Genomic DNA, 27,658 nt, shown 5'->3' with positions numbered 1-27,658 from the left:
TCCGGCTTGAATAATTTAATTTGGACAACGAGCGCCGGACAGGTTTCCAAGGAAACATTAGTTCAATCGTATTCTCAACTACTGGAATTACCTTGCGTATGTCTGCCCGCCCCCGTAACAGCAAACCACTTGCAATACGGAATCCTGCCCCTGCCCACCGAATCGCTACTTCCCCTCAATTACCTCGCCTCCTCAATCAAACGTCCGGTGGTATATCTTTCCAGCAAAATCCGGGCCGAAATTACTATTTGTACACGAACGGATAACGACCACTTCAAGCCGCTACCTCTTCCCCGCGTCCGCGCTCCTCGACGTCATCCTCCTCGTCGTAGTCGTGGTGCTGGTTCGCGGGAACCCAGGACTCGCGGTCGAGCTGCTGGTCCTGGTCGGTGAGGTCGACGCCCTCGCCGCGGTTGCGGTTTGCTCGTCGCTGCGACAGGGTGCGGGCACGAGTGGACAGCTTGGAGCTGACGGCAGCAGACTGCTCCACCCAGTTGGTAAGCGCGTCCTCGCAGTCTTGAATGATGGCCTTGGAGGCTTCGTAGCCGTCGTATGCGTTGCGCGTCTCGCCGGGGGTGACGGGGGTGTCGTCAACGAGCTCGAGGAGGTGCTTTCCGTAGCCGGCGATGATGGCAAGCTTCTCGCTGTGCTCGCGCATGGCATCGAATTGGTAGGTGAAGGCGGCCTTCAGCTTCTCACGGGTGATGTTGGAGAGCTGGGCCTCGGCCACGAGAGACTCGGCCTCGGCGCGCACGAGTTCCTGCTCGAGGACGACAATCTTGGGGCTGTTGGGCTCCTTGTACTTGAGCTGCGCAATCTGGTCGGTGATCTTTTGCTTGCCTGTGGGAAGAGTATTGTTAGAATATCTGTTCTGCGTCATCTGGAATCCCGCTCACTTACGGTCACGGCTGGGTTGCACGGAAGCCTCAATGTTGCGGATGCTCTTGATGGTGACGCGGTACTGGTCGTAGCGGTCCACGAACTGATCCTCCAGCTCGCCGATTTCGTAGATGAGGACACCAAGCTTGTCGGTGACGTCGGAGACGTCGTCATCGCAGCCCTCGCCCCAGATGGACAGTTGTTGCTGGAGAAAGGCTTGTCAGGGGTTGTCATCATCATTCGGTGTGGCATGCACTTACTGCAACCTCCATTCGCTCTCTGCCCACAAGCTCCATGGAGCGCATCACGTTCTTCTCCATCTTGACGAGCTGCGAGAGCTTCTTCGCGAGGTCGGGGCCGAAAGCGCCAGGGTGAACTGACTTTCGGATGGAGTGGCCTGTGTTTCTCGTGTTAGCTCGTGTTTCTACTTCGCTAGCAAAGCTGAGTGGAGATACCAAGATTGCCCTTGCCAAAGAAGCGGCTGCTCTTGGTGGAGGAGGAGGGGGGAGGCGGGTTCTGGATCTGCGACGCGGTAGGGGCGCGCGACTGGCGCATGGAGTATGTTCGGTGCATGATTGCGGTGGTGGTGGATTGGAGTGGAGGAGTGAGAGGTGGTGACGATTTAGGGTGGTCGCGAGGTAGAGACTGACAGCTGGGCTGGCAATAGTGAAGAGATGTGTGGTGATGGAGTGATAGAGAGAGTGTCAATGAAAGGTTCATCAAGTTTGCGCAGGATGACCGCGGACGGCCTTCGACGCGAGCGGCTTGGCAATTACGTCGGTGGTCCCTGCGCCCGTGCTGCCCGCTGCCCAGTGCTTCGTTGTCGCAGTGACCGCGAACCATGGGCGGCTTGCACTGCCGCCGCGCCCTCGCCGCCTTTTCGCCGACGAGGCTGGCCTGCTGCAAGCATCATTTGTGCTCATCGCGGTGCGACCGATGAAATGTTCAATTGACAGTTTAACTTGCTTCATAACTCTACTCCACTCCACCGAGACGAAAGGTAAGGAAGTTACTCTCTCTCATAGGCTTTCTCTTCTCGCTCTCTGCCGTAAATGCCTCGAATGCACGCATCATCAGATCTTCAAGCAGTGCTGAGCAGCAAAAGATTTCTGGAAGAAGCCGTGAAAAGGCTGGTCTGTTCTCCAGAACGCCACCGTGATATTCTCCTATATCAACTCCATGGATCAGAGCAATGGCCCGGTACTCCAGCCAATCGACATTCTCTCCGACGCCTTTTCAAATTGTTTACCTCCACGACCGTACGTCCTCCGGCAGACAGCATTGCTCCTGTGCAAAATCCAGTGCAAAAACTCGGGGCCGATACGCCATTGCATGTCGGGAGTCCAGGTCAGAGCGCGACGAGCCAGGCCAAAAGAGAAAGACACACTGAGTGTTTCGTGTGTATGTCCCGTGCCTACAGTACGCTGACGTTTCAATCAGAGCGCAGCACGTCCACTTCAAGACGAAAAAAAGAATAGGCCGATTGTTCGTACACTTGGACTCTAACCAAGACAGTACCAATAGGTGTGTGAGCACACCAGCATCGTTCCGATGCGGGGAATCGAACCCCGGCCTTGTCGGTTCTTCAATGAGAGCGACAAATCCTAGCCACTAGACCACATCGGATCAGTTCTGCACTGATCAGAATGGATGTGGCGACGCAAACATAGTATATATGGCGTGACACATTGAGCCGAGGAAAGACGGCTAGCATGGGGAAAAGCGGGCCCTACGGAGAGTACAGCCAGTGATACGAAAGCCTAGTGCAGTTGTGGTGAGAGAGCTCACAGGCCATTGGTCTGATATGCGGTTCGGTGGACCATGGTAGCAGGGATTTTGTACGGCACGTGACGTGAAGTCGGAGCCCCGCTTTTCCTGCCGCATCGGGCAAACCTTCTCACATGCCGTGGAAACACCACCTCAGCCTTGCCGTAAACCCTTCTCTGCCTCCTCCTCGCGCCAAGCTCCTCACCCCTCTGCAAATACATCAGGTAATGTACCGTGAACGAACAGAGTGTCATCTGCGACTTGCTCCGAGACACAAGAAATTCAAAGGCGACGTATTCAAGTATCCGATCATCTACGAACCATCGTTACAGTCGTGTATCATCAACAATCTCATATGCTCTCTGCCCCCTTCATCCGTCCACACCAATCCCCTCCCTCCGCCCATCACCCGCCTTCTCCCTCTCCTTCTCTGCTTCATCCACCGCATCCTCGCGCTCCTTCAGCGTCTTCGGCATCGGCATCTGCGTCTGGAACTGGTGCCAGCAATTCGGCGCCTGCAAGACATACTGCATCATGCTGACGCGGAAGCGATTCCGGTAGTCCTTCGGACTGGTGATGGTGGGCTTGTTCTTGCCGCGGTCCTTGATCCACGACTCCAGCTTCTTGTCCCAGGTGTATGTGCGGATGCAGTCGATGATGCCCACCACCAGTTCCTTCCGATCGTCGTCGAAGCCCGCCATGAGGCTGTAGTCCATTACGTTCTGCTTGCACAGCCACATTGTGTCGTTCCATACGCTCGCTTGTAGTAGTTTGCGAGCATGCTCTCGCACGAACAATGGAGATTCGAAGATGGCTTCGACGAGGTTCTCATCGAGCAGCACTTCGTCCGGCTGGCCGGTGCTTTCGATCTTGCGGTTCCGCATGCTGCCCTTTAGGTCAAAGCGGCGGTTGGGGTTGCGCTCGTAGAAGAGGTTTTCCATGACCAGCAAGTAGTAGGAAAAGTCCATGCCCGTGGCAGGGTTCTTGATAATCACCTGGAATAGTCCAAACATCTTTGCAATGACGCTCGGCACACCGTGGAACAGCGTGTGGCTCATGAAAGCAAAGTAATCCGGGGCGAACTTGGTAAAAGCCTTGAGCTCCACCTCTTGCAAGCTCTTGATGTAGAAGCGGCTGTCCAGGGTTTTCAAGAACAATGACTTGGTCTTGCCGCCTTTCATGTCGAACTTCAGGCATCTCGAGACCGATTCCACAAAGCGGTCGGCAACACCGCACTTCCGGCGTAGAGCATCAAACGCCTCTGCATAGAAGATTTTACAAGTCGCTCGGACCGGTCCATGTGCGAAAGAGTACTTCATGTGGGTACCCGTATCGCTCAACAGCGATGCCTCGAGCGCCCGCTCACGATGATCCTCATCTGCCACATCTCCAAGCTGCGAATGTGCTTGCCTGCTCAGCTTGCTGTTCTTCTTCGGATGGCTGCGGAACTCTTGCACTTTATTCTGATAGTCGGGGCTGGAGAGAGACAATGCAATGACCGATGATGGCTCGTCCTCTCGTACGATAATGTCGGAGTCCTCGAAGACGTGCTCCGTGGTGTGCAGGGGATATTCCAAGCTCGTCCAACCCGATGAAGTGCGCTTGGACCAGAAGTCGGCGAGATACTTCAACCACACACTCTTTTTGTGGTCCGGGATCGTCAGCTCGCTCATCAGATCCATATCTCCTGCTGACGTGGGGGACGCGAGCGCAGAAGAGAGGGCCTCTGCTGTATGTTCGGATGCGTTTCTGGAGTGTGAGTGCGGCTGCTCGGAATCGCTAACGTCTGCCTCGCTGTCGCCCTCAGACTCTGCGTGTGCAGGCTGCTCATCACTGTCTTTCGGCTGTGCTTCTTCATCTCGCGCAGCTTCCGCGGGTTGCTCGTCTGAACTGGGACCGAGCAGTGGTATGCGAACACGGAGAGAATCCTTGCCCGATGCCTCTGCCTTTACCTGCTCTACATTTCGCTCTCCCACAGCGTCAGTAGCATTGCGGTAGACTTCCACAACCGGTCGACTGCTTGCCAGTGGATTCGCACGAGCTTGACGGCTTCGCAAGACTCTCTGTCGGCGCTCCTTTTGCCTCTCCCTCTCAAACTCTTTCGACATTTGCTCAAAGTGCTTCGCCAGCGCCGAGACTCGTGTGTTGTGCGGCTCGTCCGAGTTCAGAATAGAGCGCGGGATCAAGGATGGTGCCAACTTGCCCACTTTACTGGCAAGTCGGTTCATTCCAAGTCGCTCCGCAATATGCATTTCATGGGTGTGCGAAAGATTCGCCGCATTTGCAACAGCATCGATGCTGTGTTCCGAGTCGTTGCTGCGATGATGTGACCGTCTTGGCGGAGAAGGAGACGACCGGGCTCGGAGTAGGGGAGGCGGGAGTAGTGAGGGGCGCGGACTTAGATCTCGCTTCTTGAGATCTGCAAGTCGAGGAATTCTAGATCCTGTCTCGCCATCGCCGCTGTCACCTTGACGGTAACTGCGTATTTGTTCGATGCGCTCCATCAGGCCGGCGCCAACGCTACTACTCTGCGTAGCAAACGGGCCTTCTTGGGTCGGACTGTCTTCGCTCTCAGACTGAATGGTCTGCCCGGACTGATCAGACGAAGTCGGTTGTAGTTCGAGCGCGGATTCGTCTTGTGGTGGCATTGTAGGCACGGCAAGATCAAGGTGCTTGACATCCTCCCGCTCGACCGCCTGCTCTTGTTCCTCTCTGACGGACAGTGTCTTTGACGTATCGGCGGCTGCCGCAGTCAGAGGCCGAACGTCGTCAATATCGACGATGGAGTTGCGATGCTCTTCTACTGTGGATGAGAGCACGTCGTGCACTTTGTCAGATCCCAGAAACGGCTCCGTACTTCCTCTGTTCAGCTTCTTGGGCGGCACCGATACCATTTCTGTGCCTTCTTCGCTGTCACTGGCGTCGCTCGCACCAGTACTAAGAGGTGGCTGAGATTCCAAGAACATGTTCCTCAATTGCAAGGTTGCCAGTTTCCGAATGTCGGTCTCAGAGGGGAAGTAGTCTCGCTCAAAGTCGTTGAAAGTATCGTCCCACGCAAGCGCTTTCTCGTCCATGAACCGGAGTGCGCGGTTGAGCGGAATCAGTTCGTAGTAGCGGGATTGTGAGTACTTCGCTTGCAACTTGTCGAGCAGTTCCTGATGCTCATCCTCGGCGCGTTTGTGCAATTCTTCCAGCAAGTCATGCGCCTCGATAGCCCGCTTCTCATCCAGCGTATCGACGTTGATCGAGTCCAAACGCTTCTTGATGGATTCGGTGAACGCATTCAGACGGGAGACAATGTGCGAGAACTGCTCGTTCTTCACCCGCAAGTCCGATTCGACTTTCCAAGTGATGGTGGGCCGGGGAACAACGACGTCGTAAATGTCCACTGAATCGTACTGAACGCACACAACAAGCTCTTCGAAGCCAAAACACCTCAAAAAGTCCTTGTGCAGATCATGCTCACATACGCCCGCTCGCGGATGCAATGGACTGCTCCAGAAACTCAGCTCCAGATATTTCGCGAACGAATATTTCCACGTGTTGTCTGACATTGGCGTGACCGTGGTCTCCTGCTTGCAGATGCGACATGTTGCCCACATGAGTATTGTCTTCTGATATCCACGCATCTTCGCGGGCTGGCGTTTGATAGATACCGAGAGCTGGCCATATCCGTGGACGTATTGGCGATGGTGATCATACATTTTCTTCCCACACTCTTTGCAGGTATTGCCCGCAGACAAGCAATGATCTTCGATGTACTGGCCCAGCGTGCAATCTTCCTCAAATTGAGGCTCTACCCGGTTGAAGCCGGCGTAGAATCCAATGCCCAAGAGATCCGGCCCTCCACAGGGTGCAGAGTTGATCGTGCAAACCGTTGATTGGAGGACAACGATGGTCTGATGCGCGTATGGATCGAATGGATTGATCCCGGTTGACATGAAGGAATCCATTAATCGCTTCTGCGTGTCGTAAGTGTACTTTGTTTTTTCCAGCTGGGCTTCGTGGACGGCGTGCAAATACTCGCGAAGCGCTTTTGGCTGGTCCTTGGATGGAGCGGCATGAACCATCTCCGGCTGCACCATCTGGAACGCAGCATGCACTTCGCCTTTTTCATCTTCATCGCCTGCTTCGTCGGCCGCAGCGTACTGATCGCGCAACAACTTGTACGTCGTGAGTCGCCTTTCCGATTCACGCAGCTGTGTCAGCAGGTATGGTTGCATGAACACCACAAACGGTGAGGCGGATAAGATTCTTGCCCGCGACTCCATCTCCACTTTCTCATACTTGGAAGGCTTGTCGCCCCCGCCACGTGAGCGGATGTCCGGATCTCCTTTCGACTCGCCATGACCAAACATGGGGCCAATCGAGCGATGGACCGCCTGGTTTTGACTTGGAGAGTCAGTCGATTGGAGCTGATGAGGCGCAGTCGTTGGAATCGACACGAATTCATCGCGGAGTAGACTCGTCTCGAGTTTGACATTGTACGTCACATAGCACATGAACTCGGCAATTCGCTTCATCTTCCGTAGACTCTCGGTGTCGGCACCGCGCAGCACAACCGTGCAGCCGAGTTCGGGCGGACAGCCGGAGAGGAAGATGTACGATTTCCTCGCCCCATCGTACACATAAGTCTTCACCTCGAAGCTGTCACATCTGCCCAGATGAGATGGGTCAATGGCCAACTTATCGACCGACTTGATCATTGTTGTACGGGTGACCCGAGCTACAGCAGCAAGGACTGATTCCTTGATGTTGTATGCAACCGCAATGCCAGCTTTCTCAAGCAGCTCCAGGGCTGTGCCTGAAACATTACGCTGAACGAGCAGAAGCTGCGGCCGCAGTGCTGCAATTCGACCGATGAGGTTGCGAAGGTATTCCTGCTCCTGTGCAATGACCGGCTCAAGACTCATGAAATGTGCTTGATGTCTCGCATACTCCACCGCAAAGGTAACAATGGCTATCCTGGGCCGACTGATAGACCGAGCCATGCTTTTCAGCGCCACGTTTTTGGAGAAGACAACACCGTTGATATAGCTAGTATCCCCAGGCTTGCCCCCGGGCGTTTTCTTGAGCTTGATGTAATGGCGGATATCCATATCATCGCCGACCTGCACGTTCGGCTCGACGTCGTCAGTGCATTGTAGGAGGATTGGCATCAGAGCCTTCTCCCATGTCTTCTTTGCGGGAATGTTGTAGTCCGTCAGCATTTGTCGTAAGAGCCGCTTCAGGTGTTCAAGGCCGGCGGTGCTGAGTTCCATCGGAGGAGCGTCAATTCCATGCATGGCAGAACTTCGAACAGATCTAGTCACTGCATCTTTAGACGGAGTGGAAGAAAGGTCGTGCCGACGGTCAAAGGAGTCTGGATCAGCCACCTGCTTGATGAGGTTGGTACTTCTGCTCCGTCTCGGGGAGGCTCGGTTGATCGATGTGCTTCCAAAGCTCAGGTTGCGCCTTCTGGACAATTTGGGCAGGTGCTTGGTGACTTCGCTTAGTGCTTCATCATCTTTTGCAGATTTGCCAGCTGCAGTCAAGCCGGTCTTGGTTCTTGCCTTCTTCGTGAGCACGCCGGGTAAGGCGGAGCCCGGCAACTCCCCATCATTCGGCGAGGAACCATTTGCGCCATCTGTCAAACCGAATATGTTTGGTCGTTCGTCGTCATCTGTGCCGTCCTCGGAGGCGTACGGTGCCAGATCGGGGTCGATGATATTGTCATTGTGAAAGGCCGAAAGCCCTGCGCTGTCGCCTGCCTCGGTAATATCATCCTGCTGAAAAGGAACTTGCTCGTGTCCAAACCCTCCCCGGGTCCCACGAACATTTTGATGGCGGGAGTGAAGTCGCCTGTGACTGGAAGAGCGAGGACGCCTACTCAATGAGATCAAAGAATGCGAGGATACCGGGCGTGTCAGCGGAGGAGGTGCATCGAACTCGATGACCGCCGATCGACGTTTGGCTTCCCGGTTCCGCCGAGAAGCAGGTATTGCAATCGAGGGAGTCGCGACTTCCACCAAGTCATCTTCGTCAAAAGTGACACCCGGCGTCCGAGCGTCCCGTCCGCCGTCTTCGTAGTTGGTGGTGCGTCGAAGCGTGGGAGTGCGATGAAACTCCGATGCATCATCGGAGAAGACCGTCGACTGATCGTCATCACTTCCGTATATCATCGCCTCGCATGGTTTGCATAGGCGAATGGTACCTGGCTGACCGAACGGTCGTCCCGGAACGAGACTTGTGCATTTGGCGTCGAAGATTTGCCCACAGGTCCGACAGTGATGTTTGCGTCGAAATGTCGAAAAGCCTTCGCCGCAGTAGAAGCAATCCTTAGCATTTTCATCCTTCATCCAGAATGCCTTGCTGATGACTCTGCGTTTCAGGTGTTGGGGGATCCCTTCCGAAGGGTGCGAATGGCGAGAGTAGTGGTGATTCGTGATTGTGCGATATTGCGGTGCAAAGGTTAGATTGGGTGCGCTCTCAAAGGCGGGTTTCAGTTGTCCGGTTTGTGAGCTGCTCACAGAAGCCACGTCTCCGCCATCGGTAGACGATGTTCTTGAGGGATTGTAGCCTGGTAGATGAGATATGCCCACATGAGCCATGGGCGGGCGAGGAGTGGCTTGGTCTGGAAGAGGATCGAGGTTTGATCGATCAAAGTCTTCCACGACTGTTCTATTAGTGTTCGATGCTTGAGGGGGGTTTGAGCGAGATCGCTCCGCGGTGATGTCGGTGTCGGAATCCCCTGCTATCTTTGCAAGCTCTCGTGACCCATGCAAGCTTCGAGTATGGCGCGAATTGTCCGTCGTAGCAGTGCCATGGTGGGAGAGAACGCGGGCGAGAGCCTGCGCGGCCGTCTCGCCGCGCTCATTGCCCGCAATCAGGCTCGTCGATCGATCGAAATCCGTCCGGTTTTTAGCGTCTCGAGCACCGAGATCTGCCTCACTCTGAAACCCATTGCTTGGGTGTCGCTTACTTTCCGGAGATTCGGCCAACCCTTCACGGTCCTGCGTTGCTTCTGTAGTTGCTGGGGGGCCCTCAAAACTTGCGCGCTGCTTTGAAAGCTCGTTGACGGTGCTTAGTCCCGATTTGATAGAAGCGGCATCAGATGCACGGGTTGCGCTTGCAACTCTGCTCGAGGCGTTCGAGGGATCCGGCTTTTGCGACTGGGTGTCTCGAGGACTGCTTTTGGCGCTACTCTTCTGTCGACTTGAGCCTTCTTTGACCGGGGTGCCGCCCGCAATGCCTCGGATGTACCTCTCGTACAGTCCCGAGATGCCATTACTGACCAGGTCTTTGGCGCCGGCGCGAGGGGCTCCTCCATCATAATCATGGAAAGATGTCAAAGTGTCCGACTTGGAGGCGGTGGTGTGAATGGAGTCCAAGACTTGCGCGAGTGCCTGTCGGTCGATCTCTCCCTTGCTCGAAGATATGGAAGCTAACGAGCCTCTCCGCGCCCGACTACCGAGCAGTGGCAGCAAGACCGAGGAGGCAGACGGGGAGTCCGGCTCTGGCGCCATCCTTGCCTAGGTGTGACTTCGATGAGGGCATGCTAATTGCGAAGAAGCGATCCAAAGGTTACGGCGTGGCAAAAGTATCAGTTTCCGTCGGCCAGCGAGTTGCACCAGAGAACCGTCCCTTTTGGCTGTTCCAGCGACAGACCAGGGAGTCTGTAAATGGCCTAGATAACCGGGAGAGACAACGTGAGCGAAAAAAGAGAGATGCCAGGAGATGGAGTTGTCGACGTGTCGCCCACTCTACCGAGTCGTCCGTACATGAAGCTTACTTAACCGAGCCCGCTCATGTCGCGGGCACCGGCTGCTCCCGCTCCGCGTCTGCCTTCCCTGCGCGAGGCTCCGACTTCATCTTTCCTTCATCTACCGCGTACACGTCGACACCTTTCTCTCACCCAAACCACATCGGCCTCTTCACTTCACTATCAACTCAACTAGGCACATGGCAAGCCTACTCCTCATCGTCTTCCACCCTTGATGGCGCGGCCAGTGGACTGGCTTGGCGCGTTTCTCGAACATGAAATTCGACAAGTTCTCGCGTGGAAGGAGGAAACCGCGCGCGTCAAACCGGACCCGGACTGCAGATTCGAAGATGACCATAGCAATTTCCGCAGTGTCGTAGACTCTTCATTACTCCCCTCCGACGCTCGCGTGCAGATTACGAAAATCCTCCGAACAGACGGCGACGTGACGGCGTTTGTGACGGATGGCTTCACCCGAGTGAAGGCGCGACTGCGTGGAAATGTCGTGGCCGTTCTGGAATCCGAACTAGGAGACCCCATTGATGCAGAAACGAGTGGAGATGTCTTCGAGCTTCGAAAACTGACCGTCGAAAGCACTCCTTTTGGGCTTGCGGACAACTTTGTCCAACTTACTATTGAAGAGATTGAATATCTCTTTCATCTGCGCAAGCCCCTTGGACAGGCTGGCCCGGTCGAAGAGCGGCCTGAGGTCGTTCGTCTGATTGGAGAGATCACCAAGCTTCGACAAAAGCAGTACGCCGCATCGAGGGAACCCTCTCCGAACGTTCCTACACCTAGCCGTAATCGAGGGGCGATCTTTCAAGGTGACCATGCTGAACAATCACGAACAAACGGGGCCATCCAGGTTCAGTCTCCTCGAATATCGTCACCTCCTGCCTCTTCGCCCACTCTTCGGTCATCACCGATCACCCAGCGACCGCTCGCCACGCAGGTGCCAGCCAAACGAAAACGTACGGCTCCAAATCTGGCAAGCGATGGCTACGAAGTCCAAACTGGGATCAATCTTTCGCGGCCGGTTCCGCCTACAAGGCGGGAAAGCTTTGGCAGCAGAGATCGTGCGCAAGTCGCAGCAGCGCACGGCACAGACGGTTTGTTCTCGCTTCTCGGCAAACCAGAGGTTAAGGCCGAGCCAGCAGGTGAAGCAGTCGAATCAGCAATTGATACGCAGCTTCCGCTGAGTGAAACTCGGTCTGCCCCCCGGCAAGAAGTGCCCGAAGATCTAGTGCATCAATCGCCAGTCCAAACGGTGCCCGCATCCACCGTCCGAGTATTCGAGCCGCAACGAGCATCAGCACCTGACAACCCCCTTCGGGTCGACTACACTCGACATCAAATCCCGCTCGATCAGCAAAAGCTACTCGACAAACCATCGGCCTGGCTCCCGTCATTGCCTGGTCACCAGTTCCCTCGTCCGAATGTGCCCGTCGAGCTTCTCCGCAAATGGAACGAATTGGCCGACTCTGCACTCATGGCCGAGCGTGCCCCGTCTTCTACCACGAGCTCTGAACTACCCGAAGCTGTGACGGTTGAGCCTCCTAGGGATGAACATATACTACTTTCATCAGACCCTTCGGGTAGTGAATCGTCGGAAGCGGAGGAGTTTGGGCCATCACAGTGGTCACCGTCACCACCGCCGCGTGGAAAGCAGCCCGAGCTTCCGCCTGACAGCAGCACCATAACGAGCAGCGCAAAGGATTCGACACCTCAACACCCACGCAGAGCGCCACCATCTTCTTTCCAAGCACAACTGCCACGACGACCGTCTCAAGAAGTCGCACGCTTTCCCGCTCAACGAAGTAGCGCTCCAATCCCGAGATCACCGATTCCGCTACCAAGAAGACCCGATTTCATTCCGCAATCCGCTTTCCCACCATCTTCGTCGGAGAGACAGACTGCAAGCTTCATGAGACCCGCCCCGCGTCCAATCATGCGCCCAAGCCACCACTACAACGACCATGATAGCCCTCGCTACTCGGCCCACGACCAGCGGAGCCCTGCTTCCTCAAGCCGGCCTCACTACAGTCCTCCTTCTTGGACCGGGAATCACCATAGTCCTCCATATTCGAATCGAGACCAGGGCAGTCGGCCAGCCTCATCTCACAACCGCCACCCTCCACCCTCCTCAACCCTAGTGCGAGCAACCCAATTCTCGCCACGAAGTTCCAACGACCTAGAAATGGCGGTCCCTCGCTCCCTCGAACGAGACCCATCTGTACGCTACCGCGAGCAGCGCTCCGAACACTTTCGCGGAGTACAGAGGAGGAACTGGTGAGTGTACGCCGTTCTTCTCGTCTCTTGCCCCTCCCAAGCCGGAAGAAGAAGACCTCTCACCCAGGTCATCTCGCTGGGTACTTCCGCTCCTAGCAATCTAGTCCTTGCAGACTAATCGCTTTGCTTCCACCCATAGGATCAAAGAACATCACCTCTCTCCACCCACAAGCGCGGCTTCACCATCTCCCTCATTCGCGCAGCTGTTCAGCGCGTACAAGAAAGACTACAAGGACGACAAAATCCGACTGTCAGAATTCGCCGAAGAGTTAGAAGCGGTGCGCCGAGAGAGATTTAACAACGGCAGCGGAAACTCCTCCTCACATGCCACATCATCACCACTCGCTCCACCAGCGTTGTCAACAGAACCAGTTCCCGATAGTCTCCCACGTCCACCACTACCGCCGCCACCGCCGCCACCGCCGCCTCCCGCTTTCGTGCCTCGACTGCCCGCTCCATCGCCCGTTCCACATCACGCATTCGCTGCTTCGCCAAAAGTCTTCAACGAACAGCCAGTCAAAGTGAAGGAACCAGAGACTCACGTCTCAGCACCCAAACCACACGCCACCAACACCCCTCCCGCAATCACCGTCTTCGCGGAATTCGCTCGAGCCTACACCGACATTCGACCCCGGGGCTCTTTTGCCGCGAAAGGCACAGATCGGAGCAAGATTGTGCCTGCGCCGAGGATCAACGTGCTGGGATGGAGTCTGTAAGTAGTCGAGGACTAGGGCACCTCATGAATTCATATCTGGTATGGAACGTGGGAGTTGGAACACATTACGGCACCGTTTTCGCTATCGACCAAGGTCAAGCAACGATCCAGAAGGTATGCTGCGAGCCTGCCACAGCGCTTTACTCCCCGACCTGCCATTCCATTCCAGTCCAATGTAACCCGCCCGTTTTGCGCCGAAAGCCGCCGCCAGCCAGTATCACGCCATTCGGTACTTCCATTCCCCCAAATTGCCCCATAGCCATGCCCCCCATTGAAGTGCAACCAAGGGCGATGTAAAAGGAAGGATGGATCGCTCAGACATACCCGTTGTAGGAGTAGGCAGCAACGGTCAGTGGGTCCCACCATGAATCCTTGCGCGACTCCTGCTGGTCTCCGTCTCCGTCGTCAAGCTTCTCCGCTTCCTCTGCTTCGCACTCGTCAACTTCGTCCGCATCACACTGCTCCGCGTTCTCGTTGTCTTCCGCCGTCGCGACGTCTGGTATGCTTTGATTACCGGCTCGCTCTGCCACCTGATGGGGGTTAATACTGGAAGACAGGTAATGAGAACCCTTCCCTTTCCTGCGTGTCCTCCTTCGCCCCGCCGCTGCACCACCAACCCCTGCATACCAATACAGAGAGAAATAAAACAGTACCAACTCACCTAGGCATCCTGATCCAATCCCAGATCGTCCTCAGCCGGCACAACGCGAAGCGTGTTCGTATGACCCATGCCACCTCTCCAGCCCTGCACGCAAATAACGGCGTCGCCCTTGTTGAGGATGCCGAGACGAATGGCGTTGTGGATGCCCCACTTGAGGCGCGCGTCGACGTCCTCCTGCCACGGCGCGTTCTTGAAGTCCGGCTTCGCGTGGGGGTAGAGGAAGGGGTAGACGCCGCGGTAGAGATGCGAGTAGCGCGAGGCGGTGGCGTTGCGCGTGACCATGATGATGGGGCAGACGGGGCGGTATTTGGAGATGAGGCGGGCCGTGGTGCCACTATGGGGTGCAGGTTAGGGGATGAGCGGGTAAGTGGGGATGATAGAGAACTCACGAGGTGGTCAAGACGAGGATGGCACCGGCATTCTGCTCCAGACTTGAGCTGACAGCCGCCATGGCGCAGGTCTCGGTGGTGGGGACGGGTCGCACAGCCAGACTCCTCAGCTCGTCGAAGGCGTTGACGTAAGGAATGGCAGTCTCGGCGAGCAAGCAGGTCTCGTGCATCATCGTCACCGCTTCCTTGGGGTAGTTGCCTTTGGCCGTCTCGCCAGACAACATGACGCAGTCGGCACCATCAAGGACGGCATTGCCCACATCGCTCACTTCGGCGCGAGTGGGACGGGGGTTGTAGGTCATGCTCTCCAGCATCTGGGTGGCGCAGATGACGGGCTTGCCGGCAATGTTGCACTTGGTGATCATCATCTTCTGTGCGATGAAGACTTGTGCGGGAGGGATCTCGATTCCCAAGTCTCCACGGGCTACCATAACGCCGTCGGTGACCTTGAGAATCTCGTCAAAGTTGTTCACACCCTGCTGGTTCTCGATCTTGGCGATGATCTGGATGTCCTTGCCGGCTTCACCCAGGACCTCGCGGATGTGCAGAATGTCCTCCTTGCGACGGATGAAAGAGGCAAAAATCATGTCGACGTTGTTCTTGACACCAAACGCCAGATCCGCCTTGTCCTTCTCCGAGAGTGCAGGGAGATCAACGTCAGTCTTGGGGAGGTTAACGCCCTTCTTGGAACTGATTTTGCCATTGTTGATGGCGCGGCATTTGAGGGTCTTGTCGTCGACGACCTCCAATACCTCAAAGGCCAGCACACCGTCATCGACGTAGATGGTGCGACCCTTCTCGATGACCTTGGTGATGTTCTTGTAGTCGACGTACATGTTCTTGTTGTCACTGGCGGTGGCATACTTCTCGTCAGTGGTGATGTTGATCTCGGTGCCGGCGGAGATGGGAATGTCCTCGTCGCCGGGCGTGTTGCCGGTACGGATCTCGGGACCCTTGGTGTCGAGGGCGATACCGACGGGGCGGCCAGCATACTCCTTCTCGGCCTGGCGGGCGTTGTCAATGACGGATTGATGGTAGTCATAGCTGCCGTGAGAGAAGTTCATGCGAACGACATTGAGGCCAGCCTTGCGGAGGACATTCATCTTATCGGCGGAGTTGGTCTTGGGGCCGATGGTGCAGATGATGCTGGTCCGACGGAACTGCTTCTTCGGCTTGTACTCGGTATTGAGATTGGCGATCCATTCCACCCGCGTCTTGCCGAACTCTTGGTGGGTGAGTGCGTCGGCCATGGTGGGCGGCGCTGAGGGAGGTGAGGTGAGGGAGGGGAGGGGTGGTGAAGCTGCTGCGGTGCGTCAACCTGCTCGTCAAACGGGGTCGCCTGTGGGCGATTGAAGAGCGGAAGGGACGGGATGAGGAGGGGGAGCGGAGTTGTTGGAGCGATGGACGAGGGAGCAGGAAGAGGGACGAGAGACGACGAATGCTGCGAGTGTTGAAGCGGTTGGCTGGAGGTTGAGCCTTGCGAAAGATTTTGGGCGCGCCAGCTGCTCGGAGCTTGCGCGCTAGCTGAGTCAGCATCCGCCCAACGCATCGCCCACGTTTTCCTCACACTGGCCTGCTGTGTTGCCGTCCACGTTGCACGCCGCGCACAACGCTACGCCCAATTCCGGCCCACTATCTGATACCGCTGGATCTCTTACGTGTATCCAGTGCAACACTGTTTCCTCCACTTCCCGCATTTGCCAATGTAGAAACGTTTCGTTGGTGTATTTAGTCGCGGGCATTGACTTTCCCGTTAGATGCCGCAGCTCAAGCATCACCTCAGCCTCACGTCTGCCTACTGCAGCGTGGTGTGGCGCAGCCGCTAACCTAATGCAGTCGCCTCCCGCCACATGCCACCTCCGACAACACCTCCACCACCACTCTGCCTCCATCTCGTCGCCATCTCCATCCTTTGCACTACTCTCATATTCTTGGGCTTCCTCTCTGATTCTTCCGGCTGAAGGCGCCCCCCACGAACCCACATCCTCGCCAGCGCAACGCGAATAGCCTCAACACGCTCTAGCATCACGATGGTTGTACGTCTGGCCCAGCCCACGCGACCCTCCACTCCACCTCACCCTGCTAACCTTTCTCCCTCACCACCAGCTCGGGCGACTAGCCCACTACACCTTCGACGCAGTCCTCGTCTCCGCCTTCCTCGCCGGCGTCAAACGCAGCACAGGCCTAACGTACGTCCTTCCCCGCCATCCATCTTTCCCATCGCATCGCATCCCACCCCCTCCCTTCCCAACTCCCTCTCATCCTACGTGTGCGCACAAAATTAGCCTGACCCCCCGACCAACACCGCAGTCCTAGCATCCGCTCCGACTCCTTCTCCGAATCGCGTAACCTCAAGCGCTGGATCGAGAACTACCTTTGGGTCGGCGAGACGATTATGGATCAGAGTGTGGCGTTGATGAGTTCGAGCGGATACTTTGAGAGGAAGAGATGATGGCGCCGGCAGTATTTTTATGCGATTGTCTGGGATACACGCGGCGTTTCTGATTCGGTCTGGCACGGGGTGGTATCGGATGGAGATACAGGCGACAAAGGCGCAAATCCAAGCCACTTTCCTCAACACAGCCACCATCAACGCTATGCTGATCAACGCCGTGACCATCTAAGATCTCAAGGAAAATCCACTACTGCCTCCCTCCTTTAGGTCCTCTCGCGATAAGCTTCTCCCGCAACTCTCTCACAGTCGCATCCCACCCCTCCATTCCCTCCGCAATTCCCTTTGCGACAAACTCCCCCATCTTCTTCTCATTATACCCCTCCCCATAAACCACCTTCACACTCGGCACCACGCTCGTCCGCACCTCCATCTCCCCATCATCCTCACCCACAGCGCCAACGACAGAAGCCTCAACCTCAAACGTGACCCTCACCTTCGACCTGACGCGCGGGAGGAGAATCGACGACGTAACCGCCAACTTCTCATCCGACACGATGCGAGACTCCGTCGGCAACTCCAAATTCAAGCGACGCTCTGCTTCCGCCACTGCCAACGCCGTTTCCCAGCCGTTGCTAACAAGAGTCAACAGACTCGGTACGCGGGTGGAGGATTGCGGGAGGGCTTGCAGCGAGGCGCGGAGAAGTTGGAGGAAGAAGCGAAGAGTCGTGCCCGGCTGGTCGGAAGAGGTGTAGATCAAGCTGATGGGCGCGTTCTGCTGGCCAGCGCGGTGAGTGGAAAACGCGGTGGGGTGGAAGTAGAGTTGGAGTTGCGATTTGTAGGTCATGGTGACTGTTGGCGGAGACGACGAGGCAGATCGCATGCTCCAGCCTAATGAGTCTTCGAGTTGCCGGACGGATGCTGTGGCCTTTAGTTAGTATACATCGACTAATGAGGGCTGTGGACTACACATACCCTGAAGACTGGCGATCTCGTTGGTGGAAACGCCTCGACATGCTTCTCGCACTCGGTCCGCTTCGCGAATAGCGGCGCCCACTTCCTCCTTCGTTTCCTGGAGGTCGTTCGCCTTTGCTTGCTGCTCGTCAAACTCGGCTTGCAATTCTTCGAGGACTCGCTGTCTCTCTTGAACCAGCTGATCGGCCTCCAGCAAGCGTTCTCTCGCCGCCTCCAGCTCCTCTTGATCTTCTTCGTTCGTGTCCGCGACTTCTCGCTCAAGCTTCTCCGCCGTCCGCTGCAGTACTTCCTGCTGTTCAACAAGGCCCGGCAAGACTTCGTCCAAGACGGCTTCGGCACTATTCAGCGTCTCATCGTCTTTGAAGGACCGCTCCGCAATGCCTTGCAACGCCTTCAGTAGATCCTCCAGCAGCTGCGCACGCCACGCATACCACATCTCCTTGCTTCGATACCTGGCATGCGTCTTGATGTCGCGCATCTGCGCATCCATTACCGCCTTGCGCTTCGCCCCGGCGGCGACATAAGCTTGGATCAGGGGTGGCGTGTCCTTTGCCGTCGCGCTCTCGAGCTCTTTGACCACGCGCTTCCCGTCGGAAATGTATCGTCGCAGTTCGTGGCATGCGTGCTCGTACATCTCAAGCTCAGGAAGAGTGCAGCTGCCCGCTACGACCGCGCTCTCGAGAGTCGCCTCGCTTTCTTCGTCGTCGGTTTGCAATTCGCCCGCTCTCTTCGCTTTGGAGGGTGTGATTGCGGTAGTCATTCGCCGTTTGGTAGTTGTCAGATCCATGAAGCGAATGCCTGCGACGTCCAAGAACTCTTGAAGCTGGATCCTCTCGGCTGCATTGCCATCCGAAGCAGCGATCCGGGCCATGTCCTCACCGAGTTGCTTGGCTGGTGAGGTGGTCGCGTTCGCCTTTGCCCTCGGGGTGGGCCGCGTCCTACTTGCTGGCGCCACTTGAGGACTCGGTTGCGGCTGCGGCTTGGGCGTGACCGTGGTCTTCAGAGTCTCCTTCCTCGGCGTAGACATCAGCTTGATAGAGGCAGCCAGGCGTCGCCCGTCTTGGGTTGGTTCCGACGGCTGTTGAGGCGTCGAGGGAATCCTCATTGGGGAAGGAGACGGCTGCCTTTGGCCTGGTGGAGACTGCTGAACGTCATGCAGCTGTGCATCAAGCTGTTGCCGCTGCACGCTATCTGGCGTTGCGCTGTTGCGCGGTCGTGCCGGACTCTGCACAGGCGTAATTCTAGGCGTGGACTTGACCGGGGACTGGTGGTCGCGAAGTGAAGGCTTTTGCGGTGTGGTAAGTTGAGTCTTTGCTGGAGAGGACTTCGGTGTCCCAGTGTTGCTCTGCGGCGCCGCTCGTGGAGTACCAACTATAGCAGGAAACGCGATGCGTGATGGCGAGGCAAGTTGTTGAGACTTGCCGCCTGATCGAGTCTTGTCAGCGGAGTGCAGCACCTGCTTCTGGAAGATTGGGGTCAAAAGCTTCTTCGGCCCACTATCTGGTGCATCCTTGAAGCGCTCTTGGTCCTTGGGAGTTGTGTTGACCTTTGGGTTGACTGGCGATTGCTGTTGAGGTGTCATCGGCTGGGCGCTGGCTGCTACCCTTCCAATGCTTTGAATCCCTCCAAGAACTGTAGTCAGCTCCATGGTAAGCTCTTCATTCTCGTCAAAGCTCGATCCGGTATGTTCTGCTCGGGCCACAGACTTGACACCTCCAACCGCTTGCGTGAAGTCCATGGTTGCTTCATCCGGCTCGGAAGTGACTCCAGAAGACCGTCGCCGACCAACGCTCTTGCGACGTTCTGATTTTGTCGGTGAGCCGTTACTCTTAATATGGCCCATGGCCATCGTCAGATCCATCGTATCGTCGCCACCCATGGACGAGCGCGCGACAGATGATCTTCGACGTTTCGATTGATTTGAAGACACTGCAGCTGCTGGAGAGCCCACATCGTTCGTCGATCTGCGGCGTTTCTGGCCACGAGGCGATGGCGCTTGCTGTTGCTGCTGTTGTATCTTGCCAACAGCTTGAGTCAGATCCATTGTGCCATCACCAAGAAGCGAGGTCTCGGCTTCCATTGCAGGAGGTTGTCGAATGATCCCACCCACCGCCCGAGTCATGTCCATGCTCAAGTCACCGGTGTTCTCCTCCTCGACAGTTGCTGGACGGTTGACGACACCCGAGATAAGCTGTGCTTTGAACGCTGGCGAGAACGGATTGACGTTTTCTTGATCCAGAGATGCGGAACCAGGTGGTTGATTCGCCGCACGATCTTCTGTCCACGCCTTAAAAGCATTCGTGACTTCATCGCCGGCCAGTTCCATAGAAGCATCGCCGTATTCATCGTATTCGATCCCACGAGTACCCGCCGCCTCCGCGGCCTGCCGCAATGCAGCTTCCAGACGACCGCTCGAATCTGTGCTGTTTCCTTCACTTGCACCGACAGATTGTGCGGTGACATTGTCGAGGTCGAGACTCATGGCCGTGCCAGTATCGTCATCCGATCCAGGCGCATCGTCTTCAGATCCTTCACTGCCTTCCTCGGCATCGCTCGAGCCATCATCAGAGTCGCTCATGAGCTGCGCTGGGAAGCCAGAGTTTCGCCGTGCCCTATTCGGCTGCGCAGGTGAACTAGACACCTGCACCGAATCCTCGTCGTCCTCGTCCTCCATCTCGGAATCGGGGGTGGTTGCTCTCTTGAACGGAGAACCCTTGGAGGTCCTACGCGTCGAATCGGAGGAGTCGGTAGATGTGGTCTGATCGCGCATGAATTCCACCACGTCCCAGGTATGCAAAGTGGCCTCTGGCGCAAAAGAGACGCGTCGATTCGCTAGGGTTTTGCGGCGCGCCGCTTGTCGCTCCGCCTTTTCCACATCGCTAGAGATGATAGCCTTTGTCGCCGGGACATAGGTCGACTTGCGTCGATTCTTCGCTACCTGTTTCGCGTCTAGTTTGGCGGTATCGTGGATTTCGCCGAATCCTCCTGGGCCAATGCTCTTGCTGCGACCTTTCCGCGCCGCTCTCCGGGGTGAGGGAGTGCCAGTCTTGAACAGTAGCGGGTCGCTCGACGTCTGAGGCAAGGTGTTCTCCTTGTCCTCCACGTACTCCATTTTGGCTGAGTGCGCCGATGCGTGGAGTCGAATTGGACGGTGCTGTAAGAGAAAAAGTCAAGATCGCGTGTCGTTGTTGCGGGGTTGACGTTTGTTTACACACATCGGCCAAGTTGCCTCCGACGCCGCGGCACGGCCCGTACCCGCCAACGCCAAGAGTCCGAGATTCCCACTCGCGAATTTCTGGACACCCGAGAAAACTGCAGACTGCACGTCGTCGACTTTCTCCCACCACCGTCACACTCTCTCAACACCCGCAACCATGGCGACCGAGTTGACTGTCCAGAGCGAACGTGCCTTCCAAAAGCAACCTCACATCTTCCTCAACCACAAGAGGGGCTCCAAGGCCGCGAAATCCCAGGGTATCGGAAAGGGTGGCCGACGATGGTATAAGGATGTCGGTTTGGGCTTCAGGACGCCCAAGCTCGCGATCGAGGGCAACTACATCGGTATGTCCTCTCGTGCGCAGCGGTTGGGCTTCATCTTGCGTTGCAACTGAAGAGTTTGATGCGCTCGGCGGTCTGGAAAATCTGGTACTAACATCACTTTCTTCCCACAGACAAGAAGTGCCCCTTCACCGGCCTCGTCTCCATCCGCGGCCGTATCCTCACCGGCACCGTCGTCTCCACCAAAATGCACCGCACAATCGTCATCCGCCGCGAATACCTTCACTTCATCCCCAAGTACTCCCGATACGAGAAGCGACACACCAACTTGGCCGCACACGTGAGCCCGGCTTTCCGTGTCGAGCCCGGCGACCAGGTCACCGTGGGCCAATGCCGACCTCTCAGCAAGACGGTGTGTTCTTGATTCGCCGCATGATAGTATGTGACATGACTGACATTCCAATCCAGGTCCGTTTCAATGTGCTGCGCGTTCTGCCCCGGACAGGAAAGCAGGTGAAGAAGTTTGAGAAGTTTTAAGGGGATCACGGATGGTGTGGGGGGAAGCAAGAGTCGTATGGTACAATGGCGATGGTGCTGGAAAAGTGGCGCACGTCATGGTTTGGGTGGTTTTGCTCGATGGCAGGCTAAATACAGCTATGCCTCGAGGGGCACCCGGTCAATAGCCTGCGATTGAGTTGCAGATACTACGACGAAACTCATCACAAGTCTACAAGAAGTTTTGCTGGTCACATTCGCTGCTAGTCTACAATCGCAGGGCAGCGCTGCCGGTGCGAAGGCCATTGCTGGCTACTGTACATCGTACTGTACATGGTATTGTGCATCCTGCCATGTAGGGCTACCTCGCCGTCTATACCCACCTCCGGGCCCATGTCGCGTGTTTCTCACCGCTTCGCGATTACGTGAATGATACAATCGTCAAGGAGATCCGTGGTATTCCTGAGCAGGCGGGACGTCGCTTCTTATCCTCGCCTTGCCCACCGACCCGGTCGATCCAAAGGCTTTCGTCTTTTGTCTTTGCAGCGTGAAGACCCTAATCCTGGTTCATAGCAATCTCCTCCATCCTCGCCACGCCCTGCTCCAACTCCCGTATCCGCTGCCCAATCCTCGTCTTGACCTCACTCGCCAACTGCTCGTCCGGCCCCTCCACCACCAGCGCATACGCCTCCTGCACGCGACTCAGCTCCTCGCGCGCCGCCTTGCGGTCCTCCTCCGCATACACGGACACCTTCTCCGTCTCCTCCATGGCGATTTCAAACTCGTCCTGCGCGGTGGCGAAGAGCTCGGTGATTTCTTCGATTTTCTCGTCCGCGAGGGATTTGGAGGAGAGCCAGCGTAGGAGTTGCGGCGGGGTGTGGGATGCTGAGCGGCTTTGACGTGGGATGGTGATGCGGGTGCGCGTGCTGGTTAGGTATGCTCTGCTTGGGGAGGCGCGGGAGTTGAGGTGTCGGAGGGCGCGGGGGAGGAGTGTTCTTGTGATCATCTTGGAGGGTTGTGTATGTACTGTTGTCGGAGTACGAGATGTCACGATGTCGAAAGTCACGGTCTGTCTCGCAAAGTTCACGAGGCAGAGTTGAGTATTGCATGACGAGTTCGAGGTCTGAAGTCATGGCTTAGGGTTAGGGTTCATGTTTTGAAGAGCCAGCGCTGCATCACTTCGATGATGTTTCTATGCTCGAGGCTCCAACACACACTCCATCCGACACAAAGCGCGCTTGCAAACAGGCAGATCACGATTTCCTCACCACAGAGAATATTCCCGCTTTAATAATATTCGCCATGGCGCCTTGACTCGTCCAGCATGGCTCCGAGCAACATCTCAAATCGCTCCCTTCGTAAGCGGCCAAAAATCTAGTGAGCACAAGAGCTGCTCGCGACGACTCGCGCAACAACACATGGCGTACTGGAGCCTTGCGATTCTGATATCTTCACTGGTATACCTGGCCGCGAGACATGGCAGAAGTGTAATTGGAATTTTGCCGCAGTGGTGGTCGCCACCGGAGCGGCGCGAGATGGGACGTGGCAGTGAGGGGAAACCCGTTCGATCAACTACTGGACAGCGTTCCCAGGAAGAGATCAAAGCACCGAAAATGGTTCAGGATGTGGACGAGGAACTCGAGGGCGAAACCACTCCAAAGGCTTCCGCTACAGAGGACGATGTCGCTATTCCAGCCTTCACCCTGAATGGAGATTCGAGCCCACAACAGGCAAAACAGAGAGTGTTACCGCAGAGCGCTGCAACATCGCTCTCGCACGACATCCCCAAGCGTGTCGAACCATCATCACGCACTTCTACCCCCTCAAGCGCGCCGGGTGGCAAAGGCCTCATGCCGCCGCCGGCTCGCCCAGCATCCATGCTGCCACCGAGCTCTACATCTTCACTGCGGATCCCATCGAACGGGCCGCTACCGAACAGAGGAATCCCAGCCAACAGCCAACAGCGTGTCAGCTCACTGTCACCAAACGGTGCCGTGGCGACTCCCAATGCTCGAGGAAAAGTCCTGCTCGCCCCTGGACACTCACCCATGGACTGGGCAGCGCTGACGCGCAAGGGCAATCTGAGCGGCGTCGGCACATTCCAGCGTGTGACACCCAGTCAGCTGAAATCCATGACGGGGCGTAAGGGGAAGCCGGCGTGGAGCAGCTGGCAGGGCAAGGTGTACAACATCACGCCTTACATCCCTTTTCACCCGGGTGGAGAAGCAGAAATTATGAAGGCCGCGGGGAGAGATGGAACAAAGCTGTTTATGGAGGTGCATCCCTGGGTGAATTGGGAGAACATGCTGGGAACGTGTCTTGTCGGGGTCATGGTGCCGGAGAGTTATGGTGGCAACACGGCGAGCGCAACGGAGTCATTAGAAGACATAGACTAAAGGGGGATATGTCAGTTCAGATGAGCGTTGAATCAAGAATCGTAGCGATAAATCACGAATCGTTTGTCGAGAAGTGAAGTGCAGGCCAGGCCACGTGCTAGAAGAAGTGGTTGGATTGTACTATCTCCCTTACAACAAGCCTTGCCGAGCCTCGGACTTCATTCAGGGCCTTCCTGCTATACTATATATTCAGTAGCTAGTACGCTAGATGTACCATCTCCCTCGTAACAAGCCTTAGAGAGCCTCGGACTCAATTCAAGACCTGCTATAATATATATCTAGTGGGTGTGTAGCCGCCTTGCCGCCAGGCTGGCGAGTCGGACGCACTTGCCCAAACGGTCTGCGACTGCGCACAGGCCAACATCAGCGGACTGCAATTCATCCCAAGACAACAACACCCGCATTGTCTCTCGGTCGCAAACATCACCGCCACTGCCTTTCACGCTTCTCAAGAATCTCCACGAAAGTTACGAACTCGCTCTTTCATTTCTCCGTCTTTTCACTTTCAACTTGCCTCAAAACACGAAATCCGCACGGCCCAACAATTCGTTCCAACACCGCGAGTCGACTAGAAAGCGCGTGAGTTTGATCATTCTGAGCCGTCACATCCATTTCGGCGGCCAATGCCAAGCTAACGATGCCGCAGAAACGAATGATACGGACCTCATAGCGGGTTCATGTTATGGGAAGCCCTGCAGTGTCCCGCCATTCCGGACACGTGACGACCTTTTGAGCATGAACGGCTTTCGAGTGACATCTCCGGCGTCAGACACGACCCTTGTCGACTCAAGATGAGCCGCTTCAATGAAGTCATCGAGATTAGTAGTGACGATGAGCCAACCGCCATCTCGCCAACACGCCTATTCAGCCGCCTTCCGTTCCTAGGGACGAGGAAGGCTACCACGCCACCCGCTCCGAAGGTGATTCCGCCGTCCGCTCCTACCATCTCAGTAGACACCCTTTCACACCTTCCCCTCGCAAATCGCGTGGAGAAGATTCTCGGACAGTACCTGGAGGAACTGCAAGGAGACAACGAGTACTGGACTGGCATTGCTTTGAATCGCGCCCGGCTCGCGAATGAGGATCATGCCACCAATCCTGACCCTCCTACATCTTTCTTTGCCAACCTGAAACTTCTCCAGCTACGCACGCCGCAAAAAGGCTCAACGCCTGACGACGAGGTCTGGGGCGTCCAGCGAATGACGTGGGATAATAACAAGCCCATAACCTGGCTGGCCACTCCCTACACCAACTTCAATACCAACACACAAGATGTGCCTGGCTACGCGCACTATGTCAATCTGAAGAATAACCTGCTAGCGCCCAACGTGATCCATCTGCACTGCTGGCCTTACTTTGGCGACGAATTCGACTTGGCCGACGCTGCGAACCTGAATGGGCAATACAGAGTCGACATCGCAGACCGCGAGCGGAAGCTACTGGTGCTGTTGCAGGCGCAGAAATACGAACGCTATGTTGAGAGTGCTCTAGTGGATCTAGAGTGCTCCTGGGCGGATGTGCTTCGTTTCCTGTTAGTGCCTAAGTTGGACCTGGCCTCCATCACGGACACAGATGTGCTCAGAGCCTATGCACTACGCGATCAATTTTGCAAGGATGACTTCAAACGGAGCAGCGATCGATGGAACGAAGTACTCAACTCTCTGCCTCCATCTACACCGGCCAAACTGGGCCGGGCCGCGGTGTTGTGCGAAATGTTTCAGAAGATGACCAAATTCAGTCTCTGGCATATCGCTCGACGCTGCGAGTATGCACGCAAAGGACAACATTCCGGAAGCGGTGCATTGGAATCACACCCAGAAGCAGCTCCTGGCGTGGCATTGCAGCCCTCGGACAACGGTTTGACATGCAGGATGTGCTTACGCTTTAACTGCCCATACCACGGCCAGTTCAAACATACCGCGGACGGGGGGAGCGAGAGCGATGATGACTCTATCTTCTCGGTCGACACCGCCGTCGCCACAGACATTGTGCACCCATTCAAGGTGAATTACCGGACTCGGGTCGAGTTTCCGCCGGAAGCGCAGTCGATCAGCCCGCTACCTGATCCCGCACTCAGAAGGAAGCAAAAAGACGCAAACTACTGGAGTGGATATCTGCACGAAGCGGAGAGTCGTGGACCATTCTATCCGTGTTTCCACCCCGGCACATCCTGCGAGACCGCGAAATGCAGCTGCTATGCGAAAGCAATCCCGTGCGAAAAGACCTGCAGCTGTCCTTCAAACTGTACACGCAAATTCAAAGGCTGCGCTTGCGGGCAGCGGAAAGACCACAACGTGTGTTTCGAGAATGCCAACTGCGTCTGCTGGCAGCTAGGAAGAGAATGCGACCCGGATCTCTGCGCCTCGTGCGGTGTCTGTGACGTTGTTGATCCCATCCACCGCCACGACGAGCGCGCAGGCCGCTGCCGCAACGCCAACATCCAGCGCAACATCCCCAAACACACCCTCCTTGGCGACAGCGGCGTGCACGGCCTGGGCCTCTTCGCATGCGAGCACATCCGCGAGAACGAGTTTGTAGGCGAGTACAAGGGCGAGATCATCACGAAGAGCGAAGGCGAGCGGCGCGGCGCCGTCTACGAACACCAGCGCCTCAGCTACCTCTTTTCCCTCAACAAAGAGCAGGAGATCGACAGCACGTACTTTGGGAATAAGATGCGCTTCATCAACCATGCACGCCCGGAGAAGGCGAACCTCTACCCTCGCATCATCATGGTTAATACTGTGCATCGCATTGCCCTATATGCCGGCCGCGACATCCCCGCGGGCAAAGAGCTGCTCTTCAACTACGGGCCCAAATTTCCCAACGAGCAGCTGCAGGAGAGCAAGAAGGCGAAGAAGTCGGCGCCGCACGTGCGCAACGCGAATCTGGTCAAGGGCTTCTTCGAAGTATCGGAGAGCGAGGACGAAGACGGCAATCTGCGGGCAAAGGCGGTGTCATCATCACTGCACCGCAAAGGCGGGAAAGGGAAAAAGAAAGGAATCGCACGCGTAGTGGCTGTGAAGAAACGGCGTATGGACGACGAAGATGGCGGCGCGAGGAGTGCGACATCCTCGCCGAGAAAACCCGTGTCCTCGTCACCCCGGAAGCACGTATCGCTAGCTACAGCAACGGCGGTGCAACACGCAGGCACAGCGCGAGCGAAGCAGGACATTGGGCGCGCCGCAGGCGACCGGTTGGCGGCATTTAACATTTTCGACGACGTTGCCTCGGAGCCCATGGATGCTGACGCGGAGGCTGAAGATGACGAATTGTACGAGCCGGATCAGTTGGAGGGTGATGATGATGTGTCGGAGAGTGAGGACAGTGAAGGCCATGGTGCGGGGACGGAGGAGAGCAGTGGGAGTGAGAGCAGTAGTCCGCGGGTGCGCAAGGCGGTGAGATTGTCTACTAGACGCGGCCGGCCGAGGCTTCGATGAGGGCGGAATGCTAAGCCGCATGAT

At 56.4% G+C, this 27,658-nt stretch overlaps 11 protein-coding genes and 1 non-coding gene across 12 annotated transcripts; 6 read left to right on the top strand and 6 right to left on the bottom strand.

Annotated features, from left to right (window-relative positions):
- Positions 1 to 274: 274 nt before the first annotated feature.
- BDY17DRAFT_248260 (Eisosome component PIL1/LSP1) lies at positions 275 to 1,452 on the bottom strand (the record flags this gene model as incomplete). The annotated part of the gene is made up of 4 exons (XM_033730894.1): positions 275 to 840; positions 901 to 1,084; positions 1,140 to 1,276; positions 1,335 to 1,452. 4 exons carry the CDS (start codon positions 1,450 to 1,452, stop codon positions 275 to 277), a joined length of 1,005 nt encoding a protein of 334 aa, XP_033590417.1.
- A 973-nt stretch (positions 1,453 to 2,425) lies between these two features.
- Positions 2,426 to 2,505, bottom strand: BDY17DRAFT_t14. Its single transcript has one exon. It is a non-coding gene; the product is annotated as a tRNA-Glu (tRNA).
- A 510-nt stretch (positions 2,506 to 3,015) lies between these two features.
- BDY17DRAFT_294537 (uncharacterized protein) lies at positions 3,016 to 10,368 on the bottom strand (the record flags this gene model as incomplete). Its single annotated transcript, XM_033733152.1, has 1 exon — positions 3,016 to 10,368. The coding sequence occupies exon 1, from the start codon at positions 10,149 to 10,151 to the stop codon at positions 3,018 to 3,020; it is 7,134 nt and encodes a 2,377-aa protein (XP_033590416.1). The 5' UTR covers positions 10,152 to 10,368.
- Positions 10,369 to 10,622: 254 nt separating this feature from the next.
- BDY17DRAFT_322743 (uncharacterized protein) lies at positions 10,623 to 13,392 on the top strand (the record flags this gene model as incomplete). Its single annotated transcript, XM_033736871.1, has 2 exons — positions 10,623 to 12,025; positions 12,816 to 13,392. The coding sequence occupies 2 exons, from the start codon at positions 10,623 to 10,625 to the stop codon at positions 13,390 to 13,392; spliced, it is 1,980 nt and encodes a 659-aa protein (XP_033590415.1).
- On the top strand, positions 13,291 to 13,801 carry BDY17DRAFT_116715 (uncharacterized protein). Its single transcript, XM_033729260.1, has one exon. The coding sequence runs from the start codon at positions 13,380 to 13,382 to the stop codon at positions 13,686 to 13,688; it is 309 nt and encodes a 102-aa protein (XP_033590414.1). The 5' UTR covers positions 13,291 to 13,379; the 3' UTR covers positions 13,689 to 13,801.
- A 251-nt stretch (positions 13,802 to 14,052) lies between these two features.
- BDY17DRAFT_309220 (pyruvate kinase) lies at positions 14,053 to 15,691 on the bottom strand (the record flags this gene model as incomplete). Its single annotated transcript, XM_033735304.1, has 2 exons — positions 14,053 to 14,386; positions 14,442 to 15,691. The coding sequence occupies 2 exons, from the start codon at positions 15,689 to 15,691 to the stop codon at positions 14,053 to 14,055; spliced, it is 1,584 nt and encodes a 527-aa protein (XP_033590413.1).
- Positions 15,692 to 16,471: 780 nt separating this feature from the next.
- BDY17DRAFT_322741 (uncharacterized protein) lies at positions 16,472 to 16,893 on the top strand (the record flags this gene model as incomplete). Its single annotated transcript, XM_033736870.1, has 3 exons — positions 16,472 to 16,477; positions 16,548 to 16,630; positions 16,752 to 16,893. 3 exons carry the CDS (start codon positions 16,472 to 16,474, stop codon positions 16,891 to 16,893), a joined length of 231 nt encoding a protein of 76 aa, XP_033590412.1.
- A 190-nt stretch (positions 16,894 to 17,083) lies between these two features.
- Positions 17,084 to 20,920, bottom strand: BDY17DRAFT_322740 (Spc7 kinetochore protein-domain-containing protein; the record flags this gene model as incomplete). Its single annotated transcript, XM_033736869.1, has 2 exons — positions 17,084 to 17,754; positions 17,809 to 20,920. The coding sequence occupies 2 exons, from the start codon at positions 20,918 to 20,920 to the stop codon at positions 17,084 to 17,086; spliced, it is 3,783 nt and encodes a 1,260-aa protein (XP_033590411.1).
- Positions 20,921 to 21,118: 198 nt separating this feature from the next.
- On the top strand, positions 21,119 to 22,041 carry BDY17DRAFT_294526 (ribosomal protein S17-domain-containing protein). Its single transcript, XM_033733151.1, has 3 exons — positions 21,119 to 21,369; positions 21,480 to 21,718; positions 21,775 to 22,041. Exons 1-3 carry the CDS (start codon positions 21,183 to 21,185, stop codon positions 21,841 to 21,843), a joined length of 495 nt encoding a protein of 164 aa, XP_033590410.1. The 5' UTR covers positions 21,119 to 21,182; the 3' UTR covers positions 21,844 to 22,041.
- On the bottom strand, positions 22,042 to 22,888 carry BDY17DRAFT_294525 (uncharacterized protein). Its single transcript, XM_033733150.1, has one exon. The coding sequence runs from the start codon at positions 22,805 to 22,807 to the stop codon at positions 22,358 to 22,360; it is 450 nt and encodes a 149-aa protein (XP_033590409.1). The 5' UTR covers positions 22,808 to 22,888; the 3' UTR covers positions 22,042 to 22,357.
- Positions 22,889 to 22,983: 95 nt separating this feature from the next.
- On the top strand, positions 22,984 to 24,559 carry BDY17DRAFT_116596 (uncharacterized protein). Its single transcript, XM_033729258.1, has one exon. It carries the CDS (start codon positions 23,220 to 23,222, stop codon positions 24,195 to 24,197), a length of 978 nt encoding a protein of 325 aa, XP_033590408.1. The 5' UTR covers positions 22,984 to 23,219; the 3' UTR covers positions 24,198 to 24,559.
- On the top strand, positions 24,560 to 27,655 carry BDY17DRAFT_116597 (uncharacterized protein). The gene is made up of 2 exons (XM_033729259.1): positions 24,560 to 24,776; positions 24,844 to 27,655. Exon 2 carries the CDS (start codon positions 24,989 to 24,991, stop codon positions 27,632 to 27,634), a length of 2,646 nt encoding a protein of 881 aa, XP_033590407.1. The 5' UTR covers positions 24,560 to 24,776; positions 24,844 to 24,988; the 3' UTR covers positions 27,635 to 27,655.
- Positions 27,656 to 27,658: the final 3 nt, after the last annotated feature.

This window comes from Neohortaea acidophila (assembly GCF_010093505.1).
Source record: "Neohortaea acidophila strain CBS 113389 unplaced genomic scaffold BDY17scaffold_4, whole genome shotgun sequence".
NCBI lineage: Eukaryota > Fungi > Ascomycota > Dothideomycetes > Mycosphaerellales > Teratosphaeriaceae > Neohortaea > Neohortaea acidophila.
Note: the sequence above shows the minus strand (reverse complement) of the source record. Positions and strands in the feature narration are given on the sequence as shown.